General features: G+C 41.4%; 1 protein-coding gene and 1 long non-coding RNA gene across 2 annotated transcripts in view; one reads left to right on the top strand and one right to left on the bottom strand.

The window, feature by feature from the left end:
• The first annotated feature begins 11,591 nt into the window (after nt 1-11,591).
• Nucleotides 11,592-21,604, top strand: part of grid1b (glutamate receptor, ionotropic, delta 1b) — a 250,694-nt gene continuing 240,681 nt past the window's right edge. The window contains 2 exon segments of the mRNA XM_023830787.2: nt 11,592-11,983; nt 16,179-16,334. Coding sequence (XP_023686555.1) covers nt 11,905-11,983; nt 16,179-16,334 — 235 coding nt within the window. The 5' untranslated portion in view covers nt 11,592-11,904.
• Nucleotides 11,911-13,257, bottom strand: LOC111853645 (uncharacterized). Its single transcript, XR_002840495.2, has 3 exons — nt 13,009-13,257; nt 12,648-12,737; nt 11,911-11,992 (listed from the first exon to the last, which is right to left on the bottom strand). It is a non-coding gene; the product is annotated as an uncharacterized lncRNA (long non-coding RNA).

Below are 21,604 nucleotides of genomic sequence, written 5' to 3'. Positions count from 1 at the left end.
TTGTTTGCTATGAAGTAGGCAAAATATAGTATGCACGATAAGCAGTATGTCCAAATCCTCAGTATAGATGAAACAGTAGCGAAACGATATGACATGCATACAATTCTGAAGTGTGCAATGGCAGAGGAAATGCTGTCTCTGTATCAATTTAAGTAGGAAAAAAATACATATTTAATTACGTTGACTTCAGTATGGATTTTTTTCTTTGATAATTTTTAACTAACTTTAATTTTCAAGATGGTTAAGTTATGTTATTAGTAAACGTCCAAATCAGGTAATATTCAACATGGCAACCACAGTGTGTCCCACTATGCATACTGTTCTCATGCTTACAATGTAGTACATACTGTATGTCAGTGATGTAGTAGACTTATGATGGATTATGGTGTAATTCAGTGCGTGTACTTCCTGAAGGATGTGATTTCTGATGTCTGATGTTTTAATCATGGATGACCAAGCACATCTGAATGGGAGTGTGGGGCATTAAAATTTCCACTAGGGGCTGCCCAGGCCCGAGTGCACCCACTGTCCCCCCCCCCCCCCCCAAAAAAAACTGTCCACTAGGGGGCTACCCAGGCCTGGGTGCACCCCCTGCCCATCTCTCCCCAAGCCCCCCCCAGGTTCTGCAGTCCATGGCTTTTTCTCCGAAACTTGCTTGAATTAACTGAGCAAAGACGGACCTGTTTGCTGTCGAGACTTAATTATAAAGCCTGAACGTTTGTTTCCAGAAATGAAAAGACAACATATTTTCATCAGATTAGTTGCTCTGCCCTGGACTGGGCTGCTCGGAGAAAAGCTTCATTGTCTGTAATTACCCTTGATTGAACTGTGGATTGAATTAATCACGCGATTCTAATTATGTTAAAGCAGATGTGCTGGGTCCAAAGTACAGTTTTAGTCATGTTAAAGAAAATTTGTGTTATGCATCATAAAACAGCACCAGCAATAGTGGAAACACATGAATCTTTGCTCCTTAATATGAATAATTTGGTGTTATTAGGGATCAAAGCAACAGAAGTGCTGCATTCCTATTGTTTAATTTTGTTTGTCTGCTTTGTCTACAAAACTTAAGGAGGAATCGGTGTAAATTAAGGTAGTAATACGTTCAGTTAATGTTTCCAAAATGGTTAATATGAACATTTTGTTTATATATATATAAAAAGTCCCTGTGCTTATACAGACAAGCTAAAGCTCAACACACAAATTCTTTTTGACTCACTTGAAATAATTTTATTTGCATGTTTGTTGCATATGGTGCTGGGGCACTGAATCGCACAGTTTATGCAGTCAATAGCTTAATCAAACATTTATAATTAGGAACTCAGCTGGAATAAAAAAAAGACACACGATGTGCCAAAAGGACATTGTTATAGCCTGTAATCTATTTCTTGCCCAGCTGCCAATAACACTGAGTACCAGCAGTAGGTACCAACATGGTTGAATACTGCTTCTTCAAAGACGGGAGAAATTGCGATTCTGCTCTCAACGTGCAGAAAACCAAACGAATTTCATCTTCTCGCATGGAGTCAAGTATTTAATGAGCAGTTTTAACTCCCTGCTGAGCTCTGGGGCTGTTATCTCACACGTTGCTATTGTGCTCTTTAAATGTCAATGATACTGGATGACTGGAAGAGGATACGACTGTGACCAACCTGAATGTACGTGAATCGCACAAATAATGAACCATCTCAAGGCTTCTCTCGTTGTTCTCTCCTATCTCCGGCTGATCTGTTTAATTATGTGACAGAATGATTGAATCCGCTCAGCCTGTGTTGACCTACTGCCGACATGCTATGCTAAGTTACCCTGGTCCTAGAAGTCTCATCTGACCCACCACCAAATACACCGATAGGACAGAAAAGTAATATAGTGCGTTAAGATTCAGGATTTGCGGATAATCGGTAAATAGGAGATTGAAATCTAAGGAAGCCTACTGTGTATCCTTGACCAAGGTCATCAATCTGACTTGGAACAATATATAGTGCTGTGTGAAAGTCTTAGGTAACAAATTGTGTTTATACTATGTTTGTGTGATTTAATCTCTGTCAAAATGTGTCAATTTAGTCATTTCAAAAGCTTTCCTCAAACGCCATCCAATGCACTAAGGCCGTAGCCATGGAGTCCACATTGGCAGGGACCAAGGCTGTAATTATAATACATACTGGGGAGGATATTGTGATCACATCTGAATATTGGGGGGAGAACTTATTTATTTTAATTACGGCCTTGCAGTACACCCATGTACATGTTGGTCTCGATCACTAGCACGGCTTGTTGGCTAATCAATACCGCATCAAGTTAATTCACTAATTAAGTTAATTAATTAAGTGAGCTGGTGGTGAAACTTAAATAAGTGTAATGGCTGAGGGGCCCCTAAGGAGAGGTTAGGGAACTGAAGCGGTGTTTTTCCAGGCATCCAGCAAGATATCCGTAATTCCATAGAGAAGAGAACAAATTCTTATTTTCTGTTGTATTACGCTTTATGTCTATCTGTTCTAATCTTAAATGCTTTTTTCTGGACAAATATATACTTACTGCCCAGATAAACAGCTTTTAACAATTTTCTTTGTCGTCTTTCAGAAGACTTTTGCGCAGCACTTTATAAAGCCAAAAAAAATCAATGTTTCTTCGGATAAAAGTGTACGAGGTGCATCTTTGTTTAGAAGTGCAGACGAAATGAATAAAGAGCCAACTCAGGCATCCAGACGCTCTTCTAATTTGTCCTTATATCTCTACTTTGTTGACTCAAATTTCAAATTGAAAACTGTTTTCAGTCCTCTAGCATTTTACATCAATTAACTAAATTTGTTTTGTGGATCTTGACATTTAAAACCCGATTAACCTTCTGCTTTGCCTGCCAGTTCCAAGGGCAAAGAACAGTAAATATCACTCACCCACTTGTCCCATTTCTGTTGATTGTTACTGGGGCTTAATGATCACAGTGTGCAAGCAAAAGCTTTACAGTTTAGCTATCTATGGCCTCATTATTTAAAACAAACACGTGTGTATTTGTGGAGCCAACTTCAAAAAAATGTATAAAACAAGATTTGTTAACAAAGGTTAATAAATCTCACTGTGTCACTGAAAAGAGCAACAATAATAATTAGTTAGCTGTAGATTTCTTCTCCAAGAATGTTACTTATCAGCCAGAATTGAGTCAATAAATTATTTTATATTTGGTTTATGAACGTCATTTACAGCAGGCTTTCAGTGATCAGACATAAAAAACATTTTGTACACTGTGCTTCTCCCTTACAGAGAACAGGCAGATCAGGTTTTTCTATGTGCAGTGACATACAGAATATCTGCATGTACCCCAGGAACCAGCTGCCATAATATCTAAAGCTAAGGGTCATTCTAGGGATTTTAAAAACTGGGGGGCACAAGAGGCTTGTGGGAGTTTTACTTACACAAAAATGTTCTCAGGGCAGAATGAAAAATGATTGGTTCAGAGAGAGAGCCAGTCGGATTGTAGAGGAGGCGGGACCAAGACGTCTGATTGGTTGGTCTGACATCTGAACAAGATCTGATTGGTTATCTCTCCGAACCAAGCATTTTTCTTTCTGCCCTCAGAACAATTTTATGTAAGTAAAGCTCCCGTAACCAAAAGAGAGGGACCATAATTCATAGAGGGTTCAACCTCATCATTAGCCAATCATATGTTTTAAATCGGTGAATGACAGGGAAGGAGGCACTCTGGGGGCCAATTAGCTGGGGCCAGTGCCTCTGTGGCCCTGCCCCTGTCTAAACTCCTGTTTATCCAGGTGAGGTCCGTTAACATCGCAGTGCTGTTGCGATGATACAGAGCTGCCTTCTTTCATACCGTGGCAGGAAGCCAGAGTCGATTTAAATCAAATTCCCTTTAGAACAATACAAGGAGAACTTGGCTGACACCATAAATGGTGCTGGGGGGGGGGGGGAGGGCTACGTGGCTTAAGCTCCCAATGTTTTTAGTGACGTCTTGCTTCTTATTTTTCTTTACAATCACTGTCACATGGCAGTTTCTGGGCTGACAACACCTGGTAACTTACCTGGGATCTGAATAATGCTCTGCGGAGTGGACAGAGATGAAGGGGGCTCAGATCATTAGGGGCTGCATCAATAGAAGTCATGGCATTTCTAATTCATGGATGCAGAATACCTCTAAAGGCTGCATTTCACTTTCACTTTCACAAACTAATCACCATTTCTGGATCACAGCCTGTGCGTGAACTAGCATGGCAGAGGAGGGCTTACATTTCAAAATCTACTTTTGATCTGTACTCAGTCCTGACATCGCGTCTACACCACTGCTGTGGTTTATTGATTTTTTTCTTTTTTCTTTTTTTGCTTTCATGTGTTTTGTTGACTTGAAAATATTTTCAGAGTAATCCAGCATTTTAAAAAGTTATTTTCAACAACAGTAGCACCACTTTATTTATTTATTTTTTTACCCCTCAAATGAGGATCTGGGCTTGAATTCTTGCTTGGATAATAACTCACAATATGACAGTTTAGTCTTAATAAAGCCAGTTTGCATGAGTGTGACAGTTTCTTCGGAATAAATGAATTACCTGATATTTTGGGCAAAGGTGTAAGTTTGGTTTTGACATTGATATGGTCCAAATCAGCCTGAACCCCCTGCCCCCCTAAATACACACACGGTACTCCCACAATATTCGTAGGGACACGGCCTTACCATCCACACCCAAATCGAGGCCCTTCATGTTGAGGCTTCCTAAAAGGAGAACCTTCCTCGAGTGAGAAGTGCCCTTTTGCTCCCTCCGCGACACCCCCCCCCCCCCAGGTGGATGTCATTCTGCTTCTACCATAATAATAATTTGCAGTATTTTTGTGTTTCTGCCGATTCCCGCCCCATTTCCTGGTTATATCTCTGTATTTAGTGACCACGCTTCTTCTTTGGTCGCCACATCAGCAAGATTCTGATTATGAAGGTAACTTTCAAATTAAAGCAGCAAAATGATCCCGCTTTCGTGATTTCTCCTGGATCTGTTTTTACACACGCAAAAACACAAAACACGCCGTATTCTGTCAAAGTATTTTCTCATTACATTAGAACTTAAACTGGCTCACCCTGTGAGATCATAAATTATCTGTTTTTGACTGCTATGACGTGGCGGAATTTATGGAGACATTCAGAGAAACCGTGATCTCAACTGAAAAAGCTTCTACCTTGTATAATGTTGCATCAAGGAACGCCAAAGCTATGAAATACATATTGGCAACACTCAAAAAAATATTAAACTTAACTCAAAGACGTGTATAGATGTTTCATCATGCCCGCTTTTTCAGCTGTTTCAATTAACTGTGTGTGGCTACTCCTCACTACTTACACTAATTGGAAATAAGCACAGCCATGAATTTCCCTTCAGGTAAGTTGCCTTACGGACCTGGCACCGTGTAGAAGCTAATCAGAAATCCCACTGATCATGCTGCAGTGATGATGACTTTCTTCATTTCGCCACTTGCAAAGCTATTAAGGTCAGAAATAAGATTTAAAATGTGTTCTCAGCTGCCAGTGGCAGAAGCGAGCAGGTCTGCAACATCTACTGTTTGATGTTGCTATATGATGTTTATCTGGAGTAATTTCCTGTTACGCCTAGTGAATAAAGAATCTTAATTCTAAGCTTTAAATCTATCCATCTATTTTCCGACTGCTTATCCAGTAAGTCACAGGCGTGGTGTGGAGCCAATCACAGGCAGCATAGGGAACAATGCAGGGGCAACACCCTGGATGAAGTCTCAGTCCATCATTGAGCACAGACACATACATACACTGACACACCTTGGGTATTTAAAGTCACCAATTCAGTTAACTGCATGTCTTCAGACTGTTAAAAGGGGGACATGGTGAGCATGCAAACACCCTACATACAAAGCGGGGGCAGGGTTCGAACCCTGAGCCCTGGGGATGTGAGATGTCAGTGTAGTCTGCTTAGTCCACTTATTTGTTTTGTAAACATGCTCAAGAAAATAATGAAGGATCATCTATGTAAATCAGGAAAGTTGATTCGAAACATTATAAATATATAATGTTTTTAAGATGTAGGATACTTTCAAGAAGTCTTATTTGGATTTTAATGATGGGTAGCTACTTACCTGTTTCAAACCTGACATTTTTAAATCAACATTTTACAGAAACATATCGCTTTTCAGACATCTGTCTGTCTGCAGACAAATAACATCTGAAACTTAAAAGGTTAATCAACATGTATGAATATGACCCTTCTCTGATTGCAGTGTCTCATAGTACCAGTCAAAAGTTTAGACACGCCAAGCTGTCTATGGAGGAGAGCGATAAAAGCCGCATCACATGACCTGGTCACCTGACCTAAACAGCAGAGATAATATGGGAAGCGTTTGACCAGAAGGTGAAGGGAATCGGCCAATGAGAGCTCAGCATATGTGGGCGCTCCTTCATGACAGCTGGGAAAGCATCCCAGGAGGCCACCTCATGAAACTGGCATAGAGGAGACAGTAGGGGCAGCCAGTCCCTGGGGCAATTGGGGTTAAGGGACTCGCTCAGGAGTCCAATGGTGGGATCACTCTGCTGACCACAGGATTTCAGGGATTTGAGCTGCTCTCCCAACAAATTATTTTTTGTTTAATAATATTTTGGTTATTGCATAATTTCATATATCTTATTTTATAGTTTTGATGTTTATAATTATTCTAAAATGTAGAGAACAGTACAAATAAACTTTTCTATGGGTAGGTGTGTCCAAACTTTTAACTGGCACTGTACGTGAATTGTGAATATTCTGAATGTTCACTGGATAAGTGTGGTGTGTCCATTTGGCTCTGAGCTGTTTCTTATCTCTTATAAATTCTCTCTCCTGGGGATATTATTAATAAGTTTGGTGTTTACAACCAGGCTGGGCCAATGACACGTAATTTTACGTGTCTATTAAACGCAGTCAAATATGTCACCCCTCTAAAATGGAAGCTTGTATAAAGGACAATTGGGTTTGGATGACACAGCACTTCCATCTGCTCAACTCTGATAACAAGGAGATAATGGCGGCAGGTCCAGAGTCAATTAGATATACAACCTCAGACTTGCGGAAAGCCGGTCTGGCTGGTTTCGGAATTACTATGGAATCTGCAGGAAATTACATGGCAGACACAATAACGGAAACATTTCATGTTCACATAAATCTCTTTATGGCTTCTGTAGGATTGATGGAACACCATGAAAGATACAGATTTGTGAATTCAGGGCTAAATTATATTAACAGTATCCTAACTACCCTCTCGAGTTTTCTCCTGTATTGTCTCCAACCTTAACAGCATACCATTACAGAAATTCATGAAGTAGTGCAGACTGTTTTTGCTCACCTACCTGTGTTGAATCCATGGGTGTAAATTATGTGTGGACCCCCTTAAATGGGTGGAGACCTCACTGTTCAGTAGAAATCACAACAAAGCCTTCTCATACACCCATACAGGGCATCTGGAGCTCTGTATTCAAGAAAATGTAAACATGCTGCATCATTATGGCTTGACTTGAAAGATGCAGTGCTGAGAATGGATCTTGACCATACAGTTCTTGGAGAGACAACCAGTCAAGATAAACAACCAGTCTATGGATTCAGCTTCCATAATTAAAGACCATCGCTAGAGATTAGAGATATATGCATGGTCTATGATTTGTAAATTCAATTTCAATTTCCTTATTGTAAACAAGCTATTTTAAATCTAATTTGGTTCATTAGATGACTGATAGATTCATAAGAGACTCAGTTGATCCTAAATGAGACACTTTATAAAGTGGTCCCTTAATTTGAATTTATACACCAATACTCAAAGTGCATGAACCTCTGAGTCCAACAGTATGATATCTTATTTATGTACAACATTATTTGTCTGGTAAGCAGCTCCTTTTATATAAAGCAGTGTGCACAAACATCTGTACCTGCATTAGCTTATTCTCTTGTATTTTGTTTTCTGTTCATCTTCACATTTTTGGAAGAACTGAAGAAAACCGACAAAAACAACGACAAACTGCAACAACAAAAACATTCAGGCTAACTTAATCTCTGTCGGGCAACCACGCTGATGTCACCTTCTCTATTTCGTAATGAAAGACAATGTTACTCCAGTACATGACTGAAAAAATATCAAGATGAAAATTACTGCAGTGCTACATGGGAAAATAATGAGAGGTGAAAACTGTCAGTTTCACACTGTGATCTGTAATTTGGCGGTCCTGCTCCACAATGACTGGTACAGTATGCAGGTCTGACAGTAGTCTGAGCTCTCAACAGGTAAATTGGGTATGTCAAGGTTTTGCGATTAAACGTGGCATGAATGCTGCTCACAGAAGAGTAGGAGGAGTCAAGATTGTGTGCAATCTGCTAATATAATTTAGTCCTTGTTTATATGCAGTGTGCAAATCTTACAATACACCATATACCCAATTAGCCACTACTTACCGCTCTGTGTTGGATTAGTTCCAGCCATGTTCGTAATTAATTAGGCTTAAGTTTCATCACGTTTCAGCCAGGAGTTTATCAAAGTAAAAACGACTATGTTTTTGTTTTCGAATACGGCGGTTACATAAGATTGCATAACCCACTTCATGTACTTGCTGCTCCGCCTGGGAAGGGCTCAAAAAGAGGGGATAAAATATGATAATATGAAAGAATAATATGAAATATGGAATGATGAGAGCGCAGGGGAGCACTGGTGCGTTTAATGAACAGGGCTGAGCGTAGTGCCTTCGCAGTACGGGGTTCCGAAGTCCAAAATACAGGTACCCCTATGCCCACGTCTTACTAAGCAACCACCACAACCGTGGGAAAATGGTAACTCGTATCCGTTTTTTCTCCTGCATTATCCGAAAATAACCATTCCTCTCTAGCAGTACAAGAGCAAATACGATCCTTTAATCCATGCACCCAACGCCGTGCATTATGTCTGATGAAAACAAGAAAAAAATCTATTTAATAATTCGGGCGTTCTCGTATATCAGTTATATTGAAGTATTTTTTTAATCGGTGTTTTGTGCAACAGTGCTTAATTCTGACACACCGCGATTTATATAGACAATCCGTCTTAGTTCGTTTTCGTGTATATTAGATATTACAATACTGGGTGAAACTAAATGCTCATAATCCAATATCTACCGCTTATTCTATAGCATCGTATTCTTTAAATGTCCAAATGAAGTGTTGAATTCTGGTTACTGTGGCGACGAAAACGATTTTAAATAGCCCGTCAGAAATCAAATCAAGGATCGGATTATATGGTTAAAAAACAAGAAAGACTATAAATAAGCTACAATCGTGTATCAACTCAGGTATTTGTACCGTGCTTTGGTAATGGCTTACAATGTACGCCATAGGTTTATTTCAACCCTTTTAATTTTCGTCGGAGGTCAGAAACCACTTGTTAAAACAGTTTACCTCTGGGCGCGCTTCCACATGAGGTTTATCCCGTCTTTAAAACTTGATTCACTGCAAAAACGTGACTTGGTTACTGATTGCTTTAACCATTCGGCGTCTTTCAGATTTTTCAGAAAATCATACATACCTGTTTATTACCCTAGTTTTCAGCTTTTGCTGCAGAAAGGCGTATTGCCAAACGAGATTTATTCTCCTTTATTTCCAAAAGCCTTTTTGTCCAGCGTATGTGCATACTTGTTGGACACATATCTTTAAAAAGATATAGCCTATACTTCAAAGAGTATATAAAACAGTTAGGTATGATATGCAGGTCAGCGCTCAGTATAGTCAGCCTGCTAATATTTCTAATTTTACAGATTTAAAATGATTTGAATATTAATTAATTAATAGGAATTCATATTGCAAAAAGCCAAGCGTAGTAATGATTAGCAACATCTTCAGATGACTGTATACGGCGAACGGAAGTGGCCCGTAGGAATCGGTCCCTGTTGTAATGCGCACCCACACGAGAGCGCTGCATGCACACCTGTACCAGCCGTAATGTGCCACTGCTCGCTATATACGTGACATCCAAGAGGTTGTCTCAGCATAAACAATGACTATTCTGCCTTTTTCCCTTACACGGTTGATGGCTACTATAGGCATCGGCGTTCGTTTTTTCCCAGCGAAGGAATACGTTTTGCTATAAAATATATCGGAAATTACTGTTCGGAAAATCCTTGGGAAACAGAGCTGTCCATGGTTCCAGTTCCAGGGGGCTGAAAGGAAATCTGCGATCTAATAGACTTAGCCGAACAATTAAGGGGTATTTCCGTGTCGTATTTTCTCGCAAGAAATATCCTTTAATTGTAAGGCTAAGAATATCGTCTTCCTCTTCTTTCTTTTCCTCAGAATCTTCTGTCAAATCGTCTGCTGCCCACCGGACAAGGAAAGAAATAGGCTACACCGTGTATTTTGAAGTTTCCCCCCTGTTTTTGGTACCCTGTTCCGTAGTTTATACCAGAGTCCTATGACCTTCATTTATCCACTGTGATTCAGTTAATTCGTTTATTTACAAGAAATCGAGTCATTTTATGTAGGCAAAGTCTTAGAAATAAAATAATGGTAGACACAGCAATTCAGCATGGTAATTTAGGGATGAAAATGTGTAGGCTATATGTCGACTAGACGCTCACAAAGTTCATTGACCATAATTCCTATGCATAAAATGACAAATTCGGACACAGCCTTACTTCCTTAAAATGTTTTTTCACAACTATGAGAAATGCGTACAATTTTGGGCTGAGATTATTATTAGTTTGACTGTTATGATGCTATTATTTTTCTCACCACTGTCCCATTTTAATATTTGTTCTTAATCGGCAGCAATTCTGTAAACTGTGCTGTCGCGTGTGCGGTGAAATACATACATACATGGAAAAGAGCAGCTTCTTAAGTGGTTTAGAAACTAAACCGCCGATCTCCATAGCGGTCCACCGAGCAATTGAGGAGTTTCTCAAGAAGCCTGACGGCGACACCGGGGAACCCAGTAAAGCTACATTCTTCCAGTTGTTTCGCACGCTGTCTTCCTTTGACTGATTTGATTCCTCTAGATCCACTTGTAGGACCTGGCGTATTTCCACGCGTTGCTCTTTGCGCTGCGCCGTCGTTCCATCCAGCCACTCTTGATCTCGGACACATCTGAGTCGCTTTACGCGCCACCGTTACACTTTCACCTTCATCATTAACTAACCTATAAATCCGCGATGTTAAAGCCCGATAATCCCTAGGCTTCGCCAAAAGACATTACATGGATTATTGAAGAATTTTACAAATTTACTGTAAGTTATCCACTTGCGTGCGAGCTTTGCTGGCTCATCACTGTAAGTGATCAGCTTTGAGCGTTACTGTATGTGCGTTTTCATTTTCCCACCATGCGTATTGCTGCATGCCGTTAACCCGGTCCCCAAGAAATCGGTCTCGGCTAAAAAGGCAGAGCCAGCCTCCGGGGTTAGAGCTGACCACCGTCCCCGTGTCTGCCTCCGGCTCGCAGCAGCTCCATCTCTCCGCCGTTTCTCCGGACAGCTCGGTGGTGTAGAGAGGCTCTGCAGTCACGTGGTCGGGGGAAGGGAGAGCGGCCGAGCGAGCGAGCGAGGGAGAGCGTGGGGGGGTGTCCCTCCTCCGCAGTTTGCAGTTTGTTATGTCTCAGGCGCCGTGAGCACCGGAGAGCGCCGGAGCTGGAGCGATCGTCTGATTCTTTTACATGCATCAGAAAAGCCGAGAATCTCCCAACCTTTCCTCGCAACTGTTTCCCTCTCTATATGTCAACGCCTCCCCCCATCATTTGAAAGCGTCTCCATTTTCAATTTTTAAAATTATTTTTATTATCATTTTTTTGCACACAGTGTCGACTTTTTGCCTTATAACTGTTCCTCTTTCTACGTTGTTTTATCCTCCTATCTGGATCTAACCCACGGTTGCAGAGAGCGTGGATGAGCAGCTCTGGTTTATATCGGAGATGGAATTCCTAATTGTATGCCTTTCCTTTTGGATTTTGCACTGCAATTCAGTTCGAGGGGACTCCATCATTCACATCGGTAAGGAACCTGGCAAGGGGAGAAACGGAAGAAAAGCAAACATGCGAAACAAGTCACTTAAATAGATTAAATATCACTGCCCGGTCTATTGCAACACGCATTCAAAACCAGTGCAGCGCGAGAGAGACACTGAGATGAATAGAAAATAGTAACTAAGAATGCATTGTTCTGAGTGATTTTTACTGCGATAGCCCCTCTTCCATTCACATAACCGCCGATATAGTTGAAAATATGTTTAGCGCGGTTTTTAAGGTTTAATGATGGTGTTCAGACTCTTTGGCTATATTGTTTGAAGCCGGTGCCAGATGACTGGCAAAAATGACTAAGTTCTGGTAAAACAAGGAAAAGTGCACCATCGGCAGACACGACAGATGCCCTAAGCAACAAAAGAGTAAATCGTTTTTTATTCAAAAGAAAATCAGGAAGGAGCGATTTTGTAAAGTAAGCCCTGCATTTGCTTTAGAGGATTGGCTGCCCCCTTCCCTCCCCTCCCCACCTATAAGCTTGGACTTTGTACTGAACGTGAGCGCAATATTGATAAAGGCTGGCTTATGGCTTGAACAAACGGTAACGGAAGAAATAATTATCCTCACAACATTTAATTGCATCATACGTGTCCTAACGTGCGTTTGAAAAAGGCGTGGGTAAAATGCTACGGCTTTACCTTATGTGTCTAAATATCTTGTTTCATGTCCCCCCAATCCGATTGAATGAATGGGCTTGGATTAGCCGGCACGGCTGAAGCATGGAAGGGCTGGCAAGAGAATACATTAAAGTTTCATTGAAGATGACAGTTTCAACTGTCAGCGGATCCCTATGTAATAAAATAATCTAAAGCGTTTTCAGTATAGGAAGTACAGCTTTGAGTCAAATTCCTCTACTGTAAATCCTTCACGAACTCTAATTTACAACCGCCTCCTCCCATTTTTCCTTCACTCTGTCATCTCGCTCTTTCTCCCTCTTACACACGCGGGCGCGCACACACGCGCGCACACGCACAGACACACACACAAACGCGCACACACCTGCGTGCGCAGAGGAACACATCGACATACGCGGGCACGTGCATGTGCATTTTCGGTCATTTCCCTCGCTTAGCGGGTGCTGTCTCGTGCGTCGTGTCCCCCAAGCTGAGGCCGGATTCCTCTCTCGCCGCATCCCTCTTTCACATGTCGGCGGCGGCTCCTTTAGATGCTATTAGAGCCGGCTGGACGGAAGGGAACATGCTAAGAGGTGCGAATATTAGGTAGCGGTCTACCACGAGAGTCCAGTTCCCAAACTCGGTCAAGTTTGATTAACCGATGCGGCATCGAGGGGGAATCGCAATGCCGTCAGGCAGAGGTAGATTTATTGAATATGTGTCATTTCATTACTCCCCCCCCCCCCCCACCAAAAAAATGTGCATATCAAAATGAACTAGGCCTATATGTTCCTGTTTTAGATGGCAATTGAGTGACATTAGACTTTACTGTCGGCTTGACAGTCCTTTCCATTTTGCTGCAGTTACTATTTTGCCGACTATTTCATTCATACAGAGCTCGCGGTAAACTGCTGTGTGGAGACTTACGTAATACCTTACGGCTTTGCTGACCCCCTGCTTAAATGTTTATACCTTTAAAGATTACGTATTACGCCTACCTACATAGTCCTTCTTATATGTTATTGCTCATTTGCGTTGTTGCTGGGCTCCACCATATGTCACCTTGTCAGAGACTCTTAATTTGAAGTTATGAATAAACGGCGAGTTGGTTCTTACTTTACTTTCAGTGCTCTAACGTTATTGGCTCCGAGTACAAAGGTAGGCTATTTGGATTTATTAAAACACCACATACAGGGAAGAACTAATCTCTGTAATATAATAATATGCAAAGACCAATTTAAGCAGTGTGGGACTAAAAGTTATACCCAGCAAATGCAGAAAGACGAATCCACAGCTTCTGGAAGATCTTTCTAAGAAGAATGTGTTAATGCTTGCCTTACTCTGTTTTGCAGTAGCCTATATTGTGATAGCAGAGATCCACGTGCTCTTCCACAATCTTAATGTGCTTAATCAAGCAAGCAGGCCAATTTTATGGGATTTTGCGGAAGCTGATTATGCCATACTGCAGTTCATGTAATGTTTGTGTGCTGCTATTTTTGTCCATGTTAAGATCGGGTACCTTTTATAGCGCTTTCCTGTCAGGTGGCTAGTGATGACATTACAATAACATGGCTCTTACTACACAACGCTAGATTATAATTCAGCGATTGATACTCTCAGCCGGATGTGGTTTTAGGAGTGACAGATGGCGGGCTAGGACAGGATGCTTAATGACAACATCAGCTGTTCCGATATAACTTGCCAAGACGTGCTTTTAATAAGAAAACACCTGTACCGTTCCGTAGAGAAATATATCGTAACCTACGACTGACTGAGTCGCTGTTAGACTGTGTGCGACACAAATGGAGATACTATATTTAACTGCTCAGTGGCAGGAGATGTCGCTGAATAGTTTGCGGCGGATGTCAGTTTTACAAGATTAAACAACCTTTTGTATCAAGATGATAGTCTGGAGTATGAAGTCATTGCAACATCCATGGAGGCTTTTATGTTTATATTTAGTGGAACTGAAAGAATTAAATTTTCTCTGTCATATCAGACTTGATGACACAATGCTTGTGTTATCTTGCGTTATTTATTTGTTATTTATTGCCTGTCTTGCGGTTCCTCTTGTCATTGTTGTCTGGCGCTTCTATTTACTGTTTTTACTTGCAATACGCTGTTAAAGTCTGCAGGAAGCTTGCGAGTGAGCATCTCATTGTGTTAAGTGTACATAGCAACAAACTTGAACCTGAACAAACTTAAGCCTGAACCTTTCTAAAAGACCAGTCAGTAATTCTTTAACAAAGCCCACACATTCTAAACCTAAAACGTTGGCGTATTCTTTTTAAATATTATTAAATATGTCAAAGAAATCAAAACATTTATTGAATAATGGCTTAAAGAAACGGAGATCGCAGTTGTGGTGCCGTCTTTGTATGTAGCTTAAAACATCCCTTGAACAAAATGTAAATGCCATTTAGTTTAATTGCCGGTGACAAGCTTATTATGAATGTATGGCTTTAATTGCAACTTGTTAATTCAAGAGTTTTATAACGTCTCTAATGAAAAGCGGGCTTCTGTCGCTCAAGAAAAACATTTTTTTCTCTCTTAGAATGAAGTGTCATGGAGCTGAGAGTCTGGGCATGAATATTACTAGGCAACAACCTAACCTGGAAGTTCCCCGAGAATAACCAGATCCCCCCCACCCCCCATACTTAATTTTGTCACGGCTTTTTGTTCCTAAAACGTAGATAAACGAATTTCAGGAGTAATGGGAAAAGCTGCGGTTTTTCACGAGTCTAAGTCCACTGAGTCAATCGGGGAAAGTCGGGGGAAAATCGGTTTGCGGGGGGATGTGCCGATTTTAGAAAGCCGCTGACCATCCAAGTCCAGTAATTGGACGGCGAGCTCAAACACTGTGGATCCAATCTGTTCTCACTGGCAAATAAAATGAACAGATGTGACATTCTCATTTCTGCTAAATAAGGTGAACATACCCATGTATACATCCACGGAATTCTAGTTTTCCATCAATTTGTCCTATTTGCCATACGCGACCCATTGTAAGCCTTGCCTTTTGGTAAGAATTAAGGTATGAATTAAGTTTACTACTAGAGCTAACGGTGCTTGTCATTTATAACAGCAGTGGAACTAGCAATATTGAATTGTGAATATTTAAAAAAATGAGCTACTACTCCAAGACTAGATGAATATCCTAAAAAAGACAACTTATCGTAGTTCGTGATAAGGAAAGGTTGGAAATAAATAGACCGAATAGGCTAAATGGTATGTCTCCAACGAGCAAACATATATTTAGACATATATTGTTAAAGATTAAATTATATTTAGATAATCCCATTTTCTAAGTACAATAAGCATATTAAATCTGTATGTCGGTAAAACCAGCTTCCATTTCGCAGACCACTTGATGAATAACTGTCAAATAACTTGGCACGGACAAAATGTTTCATCGGCTAGTAGTTAAAAATGTTTAACACATCTCTGATATTCCTTGCCTATTAAATGTACTTTCTTAGCCATGTGCGAAATGTGTGACCATTACCATGGTACCGTAGGAAACGACATGCAAACAAACAATAACTTTTCCAACAGGTGCCATATTTGAGGAAAACGCCGTGAGAGACGATGAGGTTTTCCAGTTGGCCATCTCAGATCTTAGTCTCAACGACGACATTTTGCAGAGTGAGAAAATCACCCACTCCATAAAACTTATCGAGCCCAACAATCCCTTTCAAGCAGTGCAAGAAGGTAAGCTTACTCTGGTCTTATGTTGTTGGACAATTCAGACTGTGTGCTTGATTTTAAAGGCAATGTTGGTTGATAGTGTGATAATATTATTCTCTTTCATTGGGTTCCCGAAATGCACGTTTAAAGATGCATTGTAAACCCAGTTTAATGCAGCTTCTTTCTCAAAAATCGTTCAATCTCTCTGCAACTGCAAATAGCGGTAATGATGACAGGTGCGGCTTTGGATATTGAGCCGCTTAAATTGGACATGGTCGGTAACACAAGGTGTGATAGCGCTTGGGGTTTTTCTGCGAGGAGAGGAGCAGAAGGGGACGGGGGGATGCTGCGTGCTCTTCGCTCCTCTGCCAAAACAACCGTGTCTTCTGTGGAAAGAAAGCTAGGTGGAAGTGTTGAGTCAAGCTGGATCGCACAATACCTATTTTATTCAGGCCTAATTGCCGCTGAAGGTGCAGGAAGATCAGCTTCGCGACCGTTAACGCTTTAAAGTAAAACACTGGAGTTTTACCCCCATGCTGACTTATTTTCAATAGCATTTTTAAACATTAATCATGCATTTCATGGTAAATCGCTAACATTTTTTTTACTGTACGTCAACACACAGCTTGACTGGGAACGGCTTGTCATTCAAGCCCGTGGCGACGTTTAGGGTTTTTATAGCCGGTGAACATGCTGAACATGTTGTAAGGGAGGCAAACCGCATGGACGGTGAATGACCGCCGTAACGAGGGACACCTGCACGGAAAGGCTTGTTTGGACGACTGTCACACTTGTAATGGTGGCACACAAATGCTGTCATCCGGTTCATGACACCGGTACGGGGGGTCTTCCACCAGAACTTATCTGAACTCGTCTCCAGTGAACAAAGTAAGGACACTAAGATTGCTACAGTGTTCCCATACACGACGGGATTTTGATCACGAATTGCTTTTTACATGAACTAATAAAGTTTTGGTTTTACAGCCGCTTTTAGTTGGTTATAGACGTACTGAACAAACTTAGTCTTGTCAGGTAAGTTTGTTCGTGAGCTGATGTCCATTATATTTAGCTATTTGCTTTGAGTTTCTCTTTTTTGCTATTTAAAGGGCCCTGTTCAACCATTGCTTTCCTACCCTTTGGACGCTATCCTGTGTTACCGTGAAGGTAATAACGCTCCAGTCCCTTAAACAATGATTTTGTGGAAGTGCGCAGAGCAGCTTGGTGAAATGTTCATGCTATTTTAAAATCTACTGCTGCCTTTTATCGTATTCTAAATACAAATTTCCTTGTGCTTTTCATTGATCGTCCCAAACATGACGATGGGATGTTGAACTGAGGGCATCTACAGGAAAATCGTTGCGCATTACGCCATCACGCCGGAGATTACGGCTTGCATATTGCTCGGATAGTGTTCTAGCGCTGATGGTGACCGCAGAATAGAGATAGAGGGACACAGACCAGAAACACCCTTCTCGGTTTGCCTGTGTTATTTTTAACTAGAGGGAGACTGGACTTCCGTACCGCAGTGGTTGGGATTATCCTGCGCTGCCAATCACAGACAGGTTTAGACCACTTCCTATAGCGTTAAACCAGGCAATGATTGACAGTGTACGATAACTTCAAAACAAAAAAAGATCCCTTTTCTTTGAATTTCTTTAGCTCCCACCTGAAGGCTGATATCGATCCCACTGGATGCACATTTTTTAGACCTTCAACACGACTCAAAAATGAAAGATTATATATAGCAAAAATGTGATATATGGGATAGGCCTATTTACGTTTTTAACGCGCTCGATTTGTTGCAGTTCTTTTACAGAGGGTTTTTAAAATCGGTTTACAGAAACTCAGAAAGTGGAAATAGACGCAATAACATAGTATGTATATTTGTGATAGAGTCAATATAGGCTACGTATTGCAGCCTGTTAGAGTTTATTAAACCTCTGTCTTAGTGGAGTAGCGTATTAGTTTTCTGCTGTGTAAACAATTTTACATTTGTTTATGAGACTGCCTTATCTAAAATAATTTTCCATAAATACATATGGACCTTTTTAAAATGTAAGATGTTTTTATTTCATTTATAATGTTCAGAATAAGTACCTTATTCAAACATCATCCCAAAGCCATTTCTGAGCTAAGAAATTATTGCAACATTTAACTCCTAAACTGCCCGATTACTCCAGAATATGGAAATTCCCTACACTCTCAGAAGAACCGGTAAACATTTGTACCTTTGCTTGTCATTGGGGCTGTACCCTCAAGGGTCTGCCAATTGTACCCTTAGCTGTAGGTGATTGTACCTTTTTATTGAGGAACATTAATCTGTACCCTTGATGGTATATTAATGCTGTTTGTACCTTTGAGATGTTTCTCAGTCAATTTCTGTACCTTAGAAGGTACAATTACAAGGGTCCAGCCCCACTGACAAGCAAAGGTACAAATCTTTACCCTTTTTTCTGAGATTGTACTTACGAAACACTGCCATTCATACACATTCTCCGTAACCAAATAACGTCAGGCATGAATCTTTTCCAATTGCTATTCTGTGTTCCTTCCCTTTTATTAGAAGCAGCGAGATCTCTGGTCTCATTCAACCCGAGATTTGATAAGACAGTAGGATCGATATGCCTCTGCCGGCCTCCTCAGTGGGCCTGGTTGGCTCGCCTCCTCTCCAGAATGACCTTTACCTTGCTCTTTTGTTGCCATCCAGCCCACAGTGACTGTTCCAGCTCACACTGCTGGGTAGAGCAGGGGATTGTGGGTACTGAGGGTGGGGCAGGAATCAGATGCCGTTTCCTTCTGTCTGGATAGCTATCCCAACTATCCCTGTATGACCATAGACCCATATGGGAAGCTGTTGTGCGGAATCACTGGCCAGGATGTGAACGCACAGTGTCTGTTTATTTCATGTCTCCCTTGTGCTTGTTGCTCACGGGAGAAATATTAGATGGGATTTGTAGCCTTGCATTGCATCGCTGTGAGGTATGGATTCACACTTGACAACTCCCCTCCATCCATCCAACGCCCCCCTTCCCCCCACCACAGTAATCAATAGATCCAGCGGGGTAAGGAGTGCACTTGCAGTGGAGGATATCCACAGGAAGCCAAGTGGGGTGAGGCATTAAAAGTCATGCCCCCCTACCACCCCCCACTGTTTGCTGATGTGGGGGGGGGGGGGGGGGGGGGGGGGGGGATTTGAAAAACTTAATAATAGATGATCCAGATTTCTTTCTAAAGCACAGATTTGAAGCTTTGTGTAGAAATGAAGTTACCCTTTATTTGCCATTGCGCTAGAACAGGTACACCGAGAAGCTTTTCACATATCCCATCATGCTCTCCTTTGAGATACATACATATATATTGTTGATAGTCAGGTCCGAGCGCAGGGCCAGCTATTTAATTGGTGCCACTGGGCCATTTCTGGGGGTCCACCAGAGATGTGACTGTGGTGCTGAGACTCACACTGGTGAGCTTCCGATCACAGGCCTAACTTGCTGATTTCCGATCACAGGCCTAACTTGTTGATGCTCACCTGGGGACAACTGATTGGGGAAATCGTACCCTACAGCACGTGTGAAGAAGCTGACATGCATGGAATTAGCCTGCACAAACACAATGCCAGACCAAAGTGGTTAAGATTTGAATCCAGAATCCTTGAACTGTAGGGTAACAGTGGTGCCCCCAGCTGAAGAATGAGAAAATTGCAGTGCCTGGTGACTTAGAGTCATGACTACTGAAGATGGAGGGCTGTCACCATGGTGCAGGGCACTTAGCACCTGTAAAGCACAAAAGTTAATATTAATCAGTTTGGGCAAATCGGGCCACACACCCGCAGGTTTTCGGGATAACTTTTAGGTCGGCTATTAAAGCCCAGGTGTGAGGACTGTTCAGCCAATCAGTCTTATAATCAGGAATCTAACTTGGGAGTTGCAGCGAAAACCCGTCACAAACAGCGGCCCCTTCTGGATAAGATTGGCCACCCATGCTCTAATCGAAGGGCCACTGCAGTCTGTCTCCATTCTAGCCACTACCTCTCTTTCCTCTAATCGTGAAAAAATGATAATGTACGAGTTTCATCTGTACAATATCAACGTTTCCTGTCCTGTGACCTTGCAGTTCATGCGTGATCTATTTTTAGGGATATTACGCTGGATGTTAATGTTTCTTAATCACGAATGGGGTATTTGAATAAAAGATAAATGTGGGCTTAATTACCCGAGCATTAGCGTAAAGAAGGCCATTTGACTGGGCTCGTCACAGACGCCTGACCTTAAGCCAATCTGAAGTAAATTGTCAGATTTTCCCAAACCATTATTAAGGTTCTGTAATGCGTGCAACACAGAGCCTAATTTTGGGTGCCCTTTATCAGACCACCATAAAATGCACATAAAGGACCTTGGGGGAAACTGTGTAGGTAATCCCAATCGTTGATTGTACCACATTGTAATTACAGGAAAATTCATGGTACTCAGCAAGGTATAATTGTTCCAATAAACAATTAACCGCATACATGAAGAAAACAATCATTTAAATAACTGTATGCATAAGATTCTGTGCATAAGTACCTCTGTTAGGTCATTAAATGCTGTACATATTTTGTATAACTCATATTATGCCTTCTGAATAGGCAGAAAAAAATATTATCCGTGTTCCTGGTTTTACGAGTTAATTTCATCTGCACCCTGACTATAGTAATTTTATTGATGTAATCTTTTCTCTTCCCTGCTGCCCGTCTCTCACTTATCTTTGCAAATTGTTTAATGTAATTTTTTTCTCTCTTGTTTAAAGAGATGTAAGGGTATGGAGCAGGTCCTGTGCTCATTCAAAACCTTCAGTGAGTCGTTTTGAATTAGTGCCGATGTATACTTCCCCATCTATTAAGGGCGACCGGGAGCGGTATTATGTGTGGGTGTCATGATTTTTTTTTTTTTTTCCGTTTCTGTCTCCCTGCTCACATATAAACCCAGTGATTGGAAATGTCGAGACTGGAAAGAGCAGAAGGGGTACGTAAATCAGGGAGTTCAGGTGTGTGGGTCTCCTCCACGTACCTCTACTCCATCCTGCAGTCCAAAGAAATGCGATTGGGAGAACTGGCATCTCTAATTTGCCCGTAGTGTGAGGTGTGTGTGTGTGTCTTCTGGGATAGAGTGGCATCCTCTGTGGGGTGTCCCTTGTGCCCTGTGCTGTCTGAGATAAGCTCCAGGCTCTCTGTGATCCTGTACAGAGTACTTGGTTGGAAGACGCGTGGATAGATGGATTTCGGTGAGTGGTTTTACTAAATGTTGCCTTAAAGCGAT

The sequence above is a fragment of the Paramormyrops kingsleyae genome, chromosome 20, assembly GCF_048594095.1.
Source record: "Paramormyrops kingsleyae isolate MSU_618 chromosome 20, PKINGS_0.4, whole genome shotgun sequence".
Classification (NCBI taxonomy): Eukaryota; Metazoa; Chordata; class Actinopteri; order Osteoglossiformes; family Mormyridae; genus Paramormyrops; species Paramormyrops kingsleyae.
This window is presented reverse-complemented; position numbering and strand designations above follow the sequence as displayed.